At 43.5% G+C, this 13473-nt stretch overlaps 1 protein-coding gene across 1 annotated transcript in view; it reads right to left on the bottom strand.

The window, feature by feature from the left end:
* Nucleotides 1–13473, bottom strand: part of WWC1 (WW and C2 domain containing 1) — a 288584-nt gene that overhangs the window by 139680 nt on the left and 135431 nt on the right. The window contains exon 6 of the mRNA XM_088454941.1: nucleotides 8879–9008. Within this exon, the coding sequence (XP_088311067.1) occupies nucleotides 8879–9008 (130 nt within the window). The remainder of the gene's footprint in view (nucleotides 1–8878; nucleotides 9009–13473) is intronic.

Raw genomic sequence — 13473 nt, 5'->3', positions numbered from 1 at the left:
CTGCTCACTTGGTTCGGCTGAAAACCAAATCCCAATTGGAGGGGTCACTGGAGAAAACCACCAAGTGAGTTAGACTCCGCGCCTCTGGGCAGGTCTAGCCAAACCTGGGTTTGGCCGCAACTAGGAGACCTAGTCTAGTCTAGAGGAATTCTTGCACTGGATTGTGACAGTGGGGCAATCTTGGACATGCAGGATGCAGCAAAACAAAACAAAAACAAATGCTAAACAAGTTAATGTGGTAATGTCCAGTAACAATGTTAGTGCAGCAAGTGTTTGCCGTAAAGTCGAAGTTGGTAGTGGGTATTATCAGTACCTGGGTTGGTCTATTCCGGTATTCAGAGAGTCCAATAAGCAGAATTTATTTTCCACCTAGTGTTGTGGACTTTTAAGAGCTAGGGGTGGCATCCCGCTTACCTATCTGGTCATCCTGGTTATGCGTGGTTGGTGCCTGGATACTTATGGATGTGTAGCAGAGAGACGTGGGCACGGGTGGCCTGGTGTGGTTAACCGTATGACGTTGATCTCGCACAATGGTTACCTTCAGGAGATGCTTCCTCCTGGAGTTCAAATGTAGACTGAACGTAGTGTGTTACATCCAGGTACTTTGCTGGCTTGGAGTGATGAGGCACGATTCCCCAATCCTGGGGTTTTGCGGGTTGATTCCTGCTGGGTGTTGGTATAGGTGGTGCTCTGCGTTGATATCGGCTCAGACCGGTGGGTAGCATGGCCCGCTGTGGGTGCGGGTGTTCGAGCTAGCTGTGGTCAGGCTGACCAAGAGCCGCGCCTCGGTAAAAAAGGGGCATGGCCTAATCGTTGGAGGCGTGGCCATGCTCCATTAGGTAAAAAAAAAACAGGTTTTCAGCGCCACACCTCGGTGCAGTGAGCCCACTCATCCCGGCGCATAACCAGTGGGGGGCGCGGTCAGCTTGACCACTCCCCCCACAGACATAGGAGATTGCTGTGGCTGCTTCTTAGCAGCCGCATGCAGTCTCCCAGTGCAGCCCAGCACACAGCAGCGTGTGCTGGGCTGCTGTGATGTAAGAGGGGGGGTGGTTCCGGGCCCTTCCAGCAAGCCCGGGCCCGTGTAATTAGTACCCCCTCTCGACGCCCCTGGCTGTAATATAGTGTAGCGCTTGGTATGGAAGATGTGGATACAACTCCAACGCATTTCTGCCCAACGCGGGCCTTCCTCAGGGAGTATGAGTGGTGCAGGCCAGCCAATAAAGGGATAAAGACGCCATCTTGGATCCGGCGTCAGTGTTTGATTGGCAGTCAATTTCAGGTATCTGATTGGTTGGTGATCTTGTCACTCAGGGTGTGCTTCTCTGATTGGGTGGTGGTTGTGGCTAGGTTATGGTTGGTTGTGTTGAGGCAATCATGTGATCTTGTCAAGTGTAAACAGAAAAAGAAAAAACAAAAAGGCAGGGGTTCAGAAGCCATCTTGGATCCAGCCAAGAAAGGGTTAAGAAGCCATCTTGGATCCAGTGTCAGCGTTTGATTGGCTGTCAGTTTCAGGTATTGGATTAGTTGGTGATCTTGTCACTCAGAGTGCTTCTCTGATCGGGTGGTGGTTGTGGCTAGGTAATGGTTGGCTGTGGTGAGGCGATCAAGTGATCATGCAGATTGTAAACAGAAGGAAAAAAAAAAAGAAGCATGGGTTAAGAAGCCATCTTGGATTCAGCCAAGAAGGGGTAAGGAGCCATCTTGGTTCCGGTGTCAGTGTGAGGTGATCATGCAGATTGTAAACAAGAGAAAAAAATAAATAAAAAAATAAAAATAATAAAAATAAAAGCGGAGGGCTGCGAAGTAATAAGATGCATTGTTGGAACATAATATATCAAATGTATGCACAAATAGCTGTTCGGGGATATGGTTGCTAAATGACTGGTTAGAAAGGAAGTAGTAAGCGATATTGCACAGTAATGTGTGCATTGTACGAGGTGGTTGTGTTGTGATGGGATAGGGTGGGGGGTGTCTATGTAGTGTGATGAATGGGTACATTACAGATATTGGCGATTTGGGTATTGTGTTAGGGTAGTATGTACTTACATGGGTTACTCTATATATGGTTATTATTGGATGAACTTGCGGTATTAACCGCATATGACAGATCGGATCTCGTTATCTATATTAAGTCCTTTGGGTGTGAAGGTGTCCATAGTGTAAATTAATTTCAACTCTTCTATATTTATCAACCTGATGTAGCACAACCCCTCTCCACTTGGCTTTGACTTGTTTTATGCCTGTGAATTTCAGGGAAGCAGGATTGCAGTTGTGGTGTTCTTTGTAGTGTAGTGAGAGAGGGTGTTCAGATGATCCTTTCCTTATGTTCCCCGATTCACACTTTGAGAGGTCTGATCGTCCGGCCTATGTACAGTTTTGGACACATAATAGATAAATAGCCACTTTTGAGGCAGGAGATTATATCTTTTACGTTGATAAGTTTGCCATTGGACATGGATGATATGCTGAGTGTAGGCATAGTGGTGCTGATGCTAGTTGTTTGCATGGTATACATGTACAGCAATGGCAAAGCCATTGCGTGGGTGGTGGCAGTCTATTGTGGTTTGTATCTTGTTGCGTGGGGGGGATGTGGTTATGAGCCAATTCATTTTTTATGTCAGCTGCTTTCAAAAAAACAATCTTAGGTTTTGGTGGTAATAAGTTGCTGAGGGTCTCATCCTGTAGAAGGATGTGCCAATGTTTTTTTTTTATCTTGTGCATTTGCTGCGCTTGCTTGTTGTATTGTGTTGTGAAGTAGATGTTTTGATCTTTTGTTGTGTCTGATCTTTCAGTGTACTGCAGTAGCGGTTGTCTATCTGAATTAAGGGTTTTATCGAAAACATCTGAGACATGTTGTCGGTCATATTGTTTTTCTAGGAATTGGCTTTGGAGTAGTATGCCTTGTGTTTGGAAATCCTCAATGGTGAAGCAATTCCTCCTTAGTCTGGTGAATTGGCCTAGTGGTATGTTGTTCAGCCAGATTAGGTGGTGACTGCTGGATGCTAGTATGAAGCTGTTCACGTCTACTGATTTTCTGAATATGTTGGTCTGTATAGTGTTGATGAGAATGAATGTTGAGGTTGAGAATTCTACTTTTTCTTTGCTGTAGGTGGTGGTGAATTTGAGGTTATTTGGGTTGTCATTGATGTAGTTGATGAATTTGTTTAGTGAATTAAGGACACCTTTCCAGATGCAAAACAGGTCGTCAATGTATCTGGTCCAGAGGACGAGGTTCGCTTCAAGTTCTGGGTTGGACCAAACGAATTGATCTTCCCAGTGACTCGCGTAACTTGGTGCAAACCTCGTCCCCATTGCTGTGCCAGTGATCTGTAGATAGTATGTGTTATTGAACCAGACGTACTTATGCGTCAGAATGAATTGTATACTGCATGTTATGAAGTCCTTTTGTGCATCAGTCATATCTGGGACTTTTTCTAGGTGGTATGCAGTGCTATCTATTCCTTGTGTGTGATCAATGATTGCGTACAGGGATGTCACATCACTGGTGACCAGCCAGTAGTCTTGGTGCAATGTTATGTCCTGTAGTCTGTTTAATATGTCTGTCGTGACCTTGAGATATGATCTCTGAGTTTTCGCGTAGAGTTGTAGGAATTGGTCGATATATTGTAATAGATTTGAGGTGAGTGAATTTATGCTGGAGATAATGGGTCTTCAAGGGGGATGTTGGTTATCTTTGTGGATCTTCAGTAGATAGTAGAAGACCGGGTGTTGTTTGTCCAGGAATGTTTGTAGTTCTGTTTTGAAATCTGATGATGGATCTTTGTTAAAAGTATAAGGTATATGGTTTTGTCGTCAAGTAGCCTGTGGGCTTCTGTCAGGTAGTCTGATTTGTTCAGGATGATGATACCTCCGCCTTTGTCCGCAGGTTTTATGATGATGCTGTGATTGTTCTGTAGGTCTTTAAGTGCTTCGCGTTAAATTTTGTTTAAATTGTTGCGGTGTGAATTGAGTCGAGGGGTTTTAAACTTGGACATGTCTCTTTCAACTAGGCTGGTGAATGTATTTATTTGGTTACCTGTCATGTAACTGGGATAGAACTGTAATGTGGGTCTCAGGTCTGTATGTTTCTATATGTCTGTGGTGGTGGACTTGTGTTGTGGTAGCGGTTTCTTTTGGAAGAATTTTTCGAGGGTTAGTTTGCGGACAAAGTTGTGTATGTCTAGGTAGGTTTAAAATTTATACATGTTAGTGTTGGGTGCAAATTTGAGGCCCTTATCTAGCAGTTTGATGTGGGTTGGGTTGAGGGGACGTTGCTGAGGTTGAAAATCCCTTGTCCCGAGGTGTTTGTGTGTCCGTCTCCAATGATTTTGTTCTACTTGTGCCCCCGTGCAACCTCTTCTGTTTCTTCCAGTTTGCGTTTTGTTGATTTTTTGGGTGTAGAGGCAGGCCTTGAGCATTGTTTCAGGCCTGTCAGTGGGTCTAAAAAAAGGGGTGGAGTGCTCGTTTGTCTTGTTGATGTTGGTGTTATGTTGTGTTTCTCCTATGGGGTCGGAGGTGTTGGGATTTGTTGCGCTCTTGTTATGTGTGGATTGGAGGTTGGATTGTGCGGCGTTGGAACTATGTGGGTGGGCAATTAGTGATGAATTGTTATCGATGTTGCTTAGCCAGCCATGTTCAAATGATATCCTGGCTAGTTCGTGGTGTTCTGGTAGCTTTTCTATCTCGTGAATGGAAAAGGATGTATCGTAATCACTGCTTGTGTCTATGTCGGAGATTGAGTTTTGTTTGGGTAGGTCTTGGATTTTGGACGTGTGGGTTTTTCTGTGTATTTGTGTCCTATATTGTTGGTATGTGAGTTTCAACTTTTTGTATGGAGGGGTGTTGCGGTATTTGTGTGGAAGGATAGAGCATATCCGTGAGAGACCACTTCTCTTACCCAGGCGTCTGATATGGTCTGACGCTAAAACTGGGTGAATTGAAGAAGTTGGCCTCCCACGCTGGGAGAGGTCCGCACTGTCAGGCTGTAGGCTTGTCCTCAGACTTGGCAGGTGGACGTCTAGTAGTCCAGGCTTGTTTGGCGCTAGGCTTGGAGGCCTTGGATGATGCCTGCTGCCGTGGAAAGGACTGGCCCTTAGCTTTTCCTTGAGGGCGAAAGGACCGAAAGGATGATATCTGAGGCTTTGTATTATATGTAGAGGGCAGGAACACCATCTTGGAAGTTGCCAAAGTAATCATAATTTTATCTGCTGTGATGAAAGAGATATTCAGGATATCTCCAGAATATCCATGTCTTTGTCCTGCATTGTATTGTATTTTACTGTAAGTCACTGGTCACCTATTTGTTTATCTACTTTGTAAGGTGCTGCGGACACTTGTGGCGCTATATAAATAAATGATAATAAGGAAGGGACTCCAGAGCCTTTTTTGAACATGAGTCTGCTTTCCACGAACCAAGTCAAACAATACGGCGAGCCACTACTGAAGTGCAGATATCCTGGAGGCCAGGAGAGCCGTATCCATAGCTGCTTCTCCCAAGTAGGAGGCTGCATCTCTAAATGTGAGATATGTAGGATAGTTGTTCCCTTGAAGCATCAGTGGGGAATGTCTCTTCTAGGGCCTCTGCCCAACTAAATGGCTTTTGCCACCCAGGCCATGGCACTAGCAGGACGAGTAATAGCTCATGTAAGAGAGTATATGGATCTGTGACAAGCTTTTATACGCCTATCTGTAGTCTCCGTCAGTATGGATGGGTAAGGTGGCATTCTTAACCAGATGTGTTACATGAGCATCCACTGCTGGGGGAAAGCCCCATTTAGTGCAATCCGTAGCCAGAAGAGGGTAAAAGGAACTTAAACGTTTTGGAATTTGAAACCTTTTACCGGACATATTCCATGCTTCACTCATGTGATCAGATAGCTGATCAGAGTGAGGCAACACTGGTAAAACTACCTTTTGTCGTTTTAAAGTGGTTGTTTTTTCTTAGGAGCAGGTTCTTCCTCTTATTTGTAAAATAGATTTTACAGCTTTCACAGAAGCAGGTATATTTCATTTAGAGGATTGATCCTCGTCTCCTGAGACGGAGTCAGAGTGAGAGGTCTGCATCTTCTGCCTCCCCAGAGGAAATATCAGAATCAGATAACTGAGGTGGACCGGAAAGATAACACAGCATGTTTAGTAGGTAAAGGTTTTTCCTTTTGCAGCATTTGCTTAAAAACTGTAGAGGTATTAGCCAAAATCTGTACTGAGGTCTTGAGTACGTCTACCCATGGGGGAGGCAAAGGAGCGAGTACCTGCTATGGCCATCCCACAGGGGGGCTACCATGGGGACTGCTATGTGGTCCACAATTTTTCATCAGTACCTTAGAAAATGCAGCCCAGGGTGGGTCCTGAGGAGGAGACAATTTGTACAATGACCATCCTCAATGAGGTCCTCTGGGGCTAAGGGATTTACAAGACACCAGAGTGGGAGCAGCAGCAGCCTGCTTGTTATTCTTTTCTCTGCCAGACCTAGCCACAAGAATAATTAAACACACCGTATGATACAGTGCAGTGAACACCCTGCAGTATGTGTAATATGGCACAGTGTAGTCTGCAACCTGCACTATATAGTATGTGACAGCCCTCACAAATATATAGGAGATGTGGGGTACAATTAACCCCCTATACCTTAGTATGTCAGGGTAGATTAGAATAAAGGGAAAGGTATAAACTGGCAGTACAGAAAAAAAGAGATCAGCGCTAGCACAAGTCACATACAAACGCAAAAAAACCACTATATATCTGCAATTGGTACTACAAACAACTACACAGACCGCAGTGGCTGGTAGGATATAGCGCTATATAACCTGGCCGTGGGAGAGGTATACAGGGAGACTGGACCCAGTGTTCCCGGTGAACAGTGAAGCAGAAAATGTCTGTCACTCATCTCTGAGGGGGCGGAGGGTGAGGAGGAGCCGCTCAGGGAACGGTTAGACCGCAGTGGAATGGCACCCTGAGCTGGGGGAGGGGCTGCATGGAGAGCACCTTCTCCCAGTGCTGACATTAACCACCGGGTCTCCTGGCCTCTAAATATGCCTCTGCGCCAGTATATTAATGCCCCGGTGGTCAAGTCAAGTCGTGGGCGCACCGGCGTCCACATCAGCGCCTTCGGCCCGTCACCTGAGACCGAAGGCTAGACTGCATAAAGACGAGGGCCCCCGCAAGCAGAGGTCCGCCTTACCTGTCCCCTGGATTCTGGGCTGCTGTCTGGGATCTGGGGAGCTTGCTAGTCCCCCCAAGAGCCCCGCCGGGAATACCTAGCCGGGGCTTGGTGTTACGGCAACGCGGAGAGGTGATGGAGCAGCAGCGCAGACGTCCAAGTGACAGTCTTTTGCTGCTGCTCAGTTTAAAACACTAGAAATAAAAAATAAATCACACAAATAAGCTTGGGCTGTTTGAAGCAGCCCCATTGTTAAAAATGGTGACCCAGCTCCTGCTGGACACCAACGAAACTGACTTGCCCTCAGGCTGTGGGCAGGGTATAGAGGGAAGGACCGGAGCATCCTGGGACTGAAAAGCTTTGCTGTTGGTGTCCGGTCCTCCAATGTCCAAAGGGCTCCACAGGGAGAAAATGGGGTGTAGGTGGGACCTTGAAGAAGAAATAGGACTTTTTGGAACTATTTGATAAATGGACCCCTTGGTGTGTTCTGATTTTTGGGGGCTTTTGTGATACAATTTGATTAGTTCCTGACAAATCTTACAGAAGTTCCCCCGTAGACAAGGAAGAGACAGTCATTCAGACCACCACAAGACAAGAAGTGACATGGAGACTGAGGCATTCTTACTGTTGGTGTCTAAATCTACATTGTCTGTTCACAACTGCATCACTTAACAAGTTGTCAATACAAGTCAAACACAAAGTAAACATCATGTGTGCTGAAAATTCAGAGCATATCGACCATCACATTTGTCAGAGAAAATGAAGGTATTCAGCGTTTTCCATGTTATTGAGAGAAAACATCAATCTTTCCAACGACAACTGTTGGCTATTAGATGACTGTTGATGCAATGTAAATGAATGTTAACGAATAGTACTGTGATTGAGACAGGTTTCATATTAACTCTTAGTAAACATTCCCACTTGTGATTTAGGATGATGAATATCAATGTATAGCTGTATATCTACACAAACAAGAAAGCGGACCCAGATTTACATTTTCTGCTGCATTGTTCCCATATACAGTATGTATGCCGAGCCCCTAAGTGAGGTGGTGGACAAGTTTGTAATGCAGTTTTCCAACACTCATTTCAACAGAAACAGCACTGTCAATAGCTGGTAATAACAAAAAAAAAGTAACAATTATAATACATGCTAAAAGTCAAAACAATAACAGTGCCATTTCGCCCCTGCCAGGCCACTGCGGTGTGGCCTCTGCTGGGTGCCCATTGCTGTGTGGCCTTTGCACCAATCTAATGCCGCGTATCCACTTGCTGATATAAATGAGCGTTTGAACGATAACATCGCTATCGTTCAATCGCTCATTAATCGTGCATAAATCATGCAATATAATGTCGGAAACGGCCAGCGTGTGCCCTTCCGCTGGTCATTTCCGACAACAATCATCGCCTGAACATGCTGGTCAATCTGTCGATAACGACAGATTGGGCATGTTCGGGGATGGGGGAGGTTGCCTGCTCTGAACGACATATCTTTCAGTGTAGGCACTACAACGGACGAGGAACGGCTGTATACTTACAATGTTGTAATCGTACTGTCGTTCCTCTATCGCCTAGTGGATTCGCTCCTTAAGCTTGGAGACACAAGCAATGCTGCAGGCAGCTATAAAACCACACCGATACAGTTTAATGTGTTAAATGATTGCAAAGCTTTGCTTTCATCACATTGCAACAATTAAGTATAAATTACATGTATTACCTGGATTAGATCCTGCTTTTCTTTCTCTCCAGAACTGATAGCTTTTTTGATCACTTTCATTTCATTGAGAATAGCTTGAGCTTCATCAAGTTTAAAGCCACTATGGTTTCCAGACATTTTCAAATCAATCCTGTATTTGTAATATGAAAAATGAAGTGCTAAGAATGTAAAGCAGGTGACATTCACAGACTACTTGACTGAATTATATTAGCAATGATGCATGCATTATTGGGTACTGGTGTACGTCAGATATGTACAGTGCCTTGCAAAAGTATTCACCCCCTTTGCATTTTTCATGTTTTGTTGCCTCACAATCTGGAATTAAGATGGATTGTGTGAAGGTGTGCATCATTTCATTCACAGAACATGCCTACAACTGTGAAGTTGTGTTTTTTTTATATTGTGAATCAAACAACATAACAGAAAAGTTCAGCGTGCATAACTATTCACCCCCCTAAAGTCAGTACTTTGTCGAGCCACCTTTTGCGGCAATTACAGCTGCAAGTCGCTCTGGATAAGTCTCCATGAGCTTGCCACATCTTGCCCCTGGGATTTTTGCCCATTCCTCATGGCAAAACTGCTCCAGCTACTTCATGTTGGATGGTTTCCGCTTGTGAACAGCAATCTTCAAGTCTGACCACAGATTCTCAATTGGATTGAGATGTGGGCTTTGACTAGGCCATTCCAAAAATTTAAATGTTTCCCCTTAAACCACTCGAGGGTTGCTTTAGCAGTATGCTTCGGGTCAGTGTCCTGCTGGAAGGTGATCCGCAGACTGAAACAGGTTTTTTCTCAAAAACATCCCTGTATTTAGCACCATCCATCTTTCCCTCGACTCAAATCAGTTTCCCAGTCCCTGCTGCTGAAAAACATCCCCACAGCATGATGCTGCCACCACCATGTTTCACTGTGGGGATGATTATCTTGGGGTGATGGGATGTGTTGGGTTTGCACCAGACATAGGGTTTTCCTTGGTGGCCAAAAAGTAAAATTTTAGTCTCATCTGATCAGAGCACCTTCCTCCATACATTTGGGGAGTCGCCCACATGCCTTTTGGCAAACTCAAATCGTGTCTTCTTATTTTTATCACTAAGTAATGGCTTTTTTCTGGCCAATCTTCCATAAAGCCCAGCTCTATGGAGTGTACGGCTTATTGTGGTCACATGCACAGATACACCAGTCTCTGCTATGGAACTCTGCAACTCCTTCAAGGTTACCTTTGTTCTCTGTGCTGCCTCTCTGATTAATGCCCTCCTTGCCCGGTCTGTGAGTTTTGGTGGGCGGCCCTCTCTTGGCAGGTTTGTTGTGGTGCCATGTTCTTTCCATTTGATGATGATGGATTTGATGGTGCTTCGGGGGATCATCAAAGATTTGGATATTTCTTTAAAACCCAACCCAGAATTGTACTTCTCAACGACTTGTTTGGAGAGCTCCTTGGTCTTCATGGTATGATGCCTCTTGCTTAGTGGTGTTGCAGCCTCTGGGGCCTTTCAGAAAAGTTGTGTTTATACTGACAGATCATGTGACACTTAGATTTCACTAATTATGTGACTTCTGAAGGTAATTGATTGCACCAGAACTTTTGGGGGGCTTCATAGCAAAGGGGGTGATTACATATGCACATGCCAATTTTTTAGAATTTTATTTATAAAGATTATTTTTAAAATATATTTTTCTCATTTCACTTCACCAAATGAGACTATTTTGTGCAGATCCATCACATAAAATTCAGAGTAAAAAAAAAAAATTGAGGTTGTAATGTAACAAAAAAGGGAAAAAAGCCCAGGGGGTGAATACTTTAGCAAGGCACATATATATATATATATATATATATATAAAAAGTGTATAAGGTCTTAGCGACTGGCGTACACGTGTTTGTGAAAATATAGTAAATTGTGAATAATATGTGCAGAAAAGTGCTGTGCAGAGCATATATATCGTTGTAGGCGTATCAATTTAACAATTTTATTCAATAAAACAAAAATATGTAACATAAGAATAATGAGCCTCCACGTGCTCAAATGGGCTCTGACACTGCCCTTTAGTCTGTGTAGTCCCCTGTGCAAATAATGCATACAGTGAGGTTCAAGAAGTGCTATAAATATTGCAAATTACATATACATTATATATATATATATATATATATATATATATATATATATATATGGGATGTGCAGGCTCCGACTTACTCGGATCTCAAAACGGCATTTTATTGGCTATCGCCTATCATGTGTTTTGGATAGCCAATATAATAAATCCGAACTGGCGGTAAAGTGGCGATAAGAACCGAGTAAATCCGAGCCTGCACATCCCTAATATATATACACACACACACAATAAAACATATAAGTTAAAAGCGATACAAAGAAATTCATAATGAAGGCACAAAATAATTGATAAAAAATCTTAGTGCAATGTTATAAAAACACTCTAATAGATTTAAAAGGTTCCAAAATCGCAATAAATCAAATGGTGCTTATCTTTAGTAGTTCATTAGGTAAGAGGCAGCTACCCAACGCATTTCATCCACCAGGGACTTGATGAAGTCCTCCATGCGCCACACATAACGATGTGCGGCGATGTTTTGTTCCCCAAGGCAAAAGTGATAACTAAGTGTCTCGGGGAGCAAAACATCGACATTTTGAGTCCATGGCCAGGAAACTCCCCAGACCTTAATCCCATTTAGAACTTGTGGTCAATCCTCAAGAGGCGGGAGGACAAACAAGAACCCACAAATTCTGGCAAACTCCAAAAGAATAGGCGGCCATCAGTCAGTATGTGGCACAGAAGTTGATTGACAGCATGCCAGGGTGAATTGCAGAGTCTTGAAAATGAAGAGTCAACACTGCAAATATTGACTCTTTGCATAAACTTAATGTAATTGTCAATAAAAGCCTTTGACACTTATGAAATGCTTGTAATGTTACTCCAGTATACCATAGTAACATCTGACAAAGGTCTAAAAACACTGAAGCAACAAACTTTGTGAAAACCAATACTTGTGTAATTCTCAAAACTTTTGGCCACGGCTGTATGTTTTGAAAGTCAGTATTTATTATTATTATTATTATTATTAGTATTACCAGTTATTTATATAGAGCACACATATTCCGCAGCGCTTTACAGAGAATATTTGGCCATTCACATCAGTCCGTGCCCCACTGGAGCTTACAATCTGTATTCCCTACCACATGCTCACACACATACACACTAGGGTTAATTTTTGTTGGGAGCCAATTAACCTACCAGTATATTTTTGGAGTGTGGGAGGAAACCGGAGTACCCGAAGGAAACCCGCGCAAGCACAGGGAGAATATACAAACTCCACACAGTTAGGGCCATAGTGGGAACTGAACACGCGACCTCAGTGCTGTGAGGCAGTAATGCTAACCATTACACAGTCTGTGCTGACATACATCTTTGTATGCCACTGACATCTTTGGAAGGCACCTGGCAAAGTATATAGGATTGATCCAATGAGTGCCGAATGTGGATCTAAAATATATATATATTTATTACACAGCTGCAAGAGGCAGCGCTCAGAGAGAGACTCCAAAATACGGTGAAATAAGACCCTCATCCGCGGTAACTTTATTCTGTCATACAAAGTCGACGTTTCCCCTTTCTCAAGACAACATGTCTTAATGGTATCAGACACTGCACCTTAGGATACGTGAGCATAGGCACATAACAGAAAATAAGCAAACATAAAAGTAAATGTCTCAGCACTCCTTGTGCTAATGTCTGTGGACCATCCAGGTCCTGGCACCCTAATGCTAACCACCACCCCCAGCCTATCGCCTGGCTAACTTATTCAGCATCAGGAGCAATGAGCAACAGGTGTGAGAGCGTTTTAAACCTTTTCTGTGCTGCTGACGACCAGCCCAGAAAACCCTGAATTCCAAACTTCTATTGTAACTGCAGAATGTGCTGGTCTTGTGTTCCTCATCCTTGGAGGGAACTTATCCCACCAGAATGTGGGTAATTCAGGTGAGAGACAACCCCTCCCACCACAAATAAATATATATACACACACCAAATAAAGAGGGCGCACTTTTCAGAATAGTATTAAAAAAATAACGATTCCTTTTAATGCTTTAAAGAACAAGACATCTTCATCACCACCCAGTGTGAAATAAGTTCAACTCTTGTCACATGTTGGTATTGTGCCAATAAGATAGCAAAAAATGCAGATAGATCAACATATATATTATAAATATATATATATTATTTTTTTTTTGGGTGGTACACTAGAAACCCACAGTATATTAACAAATTGTAAGTTATGTATTGAAAATATTCACAACAAATAATGATTTCACAAAGTAATCATGACAAAAAAACAACATTTCACTTTCTAATCAGCATGGTTCTGAACAGACTAAAGGTAATGAATGTAAAATATATTTATATTGAATTTAGCAGCACCACAGTGTCTGTCACTCACAGCCAGTGCGCTTTTCGCTCACACCGATCCGACGAACAAACCTGGTCCCTGCCCGATTGATTCTTCTGAGTCCCGACTCCTGACCGACAGTGCGCGGCCACAAGATTCAAGAACATAACCCACGCCCACCCAGCTAGCCTGCCTGCCT

The sequence above is a fragment of the Taudactylus pleione genome, unplaced genomic scaffold (assembly GCF_031769625.1).
Source record: "Taudactylus pleione unplaced genomic scaffold, aTauple2 ptg000637l, whole genome shotgun sequence".
NCBI lineage: Eukaryota > Metazoa > Chordata > Amphibia > Anura > Myobatrachidae > Taudactylus > Taudactylus pleione.
This window is presented reverse-complemented; position numbering and strand designations above follow the sequence as displayed.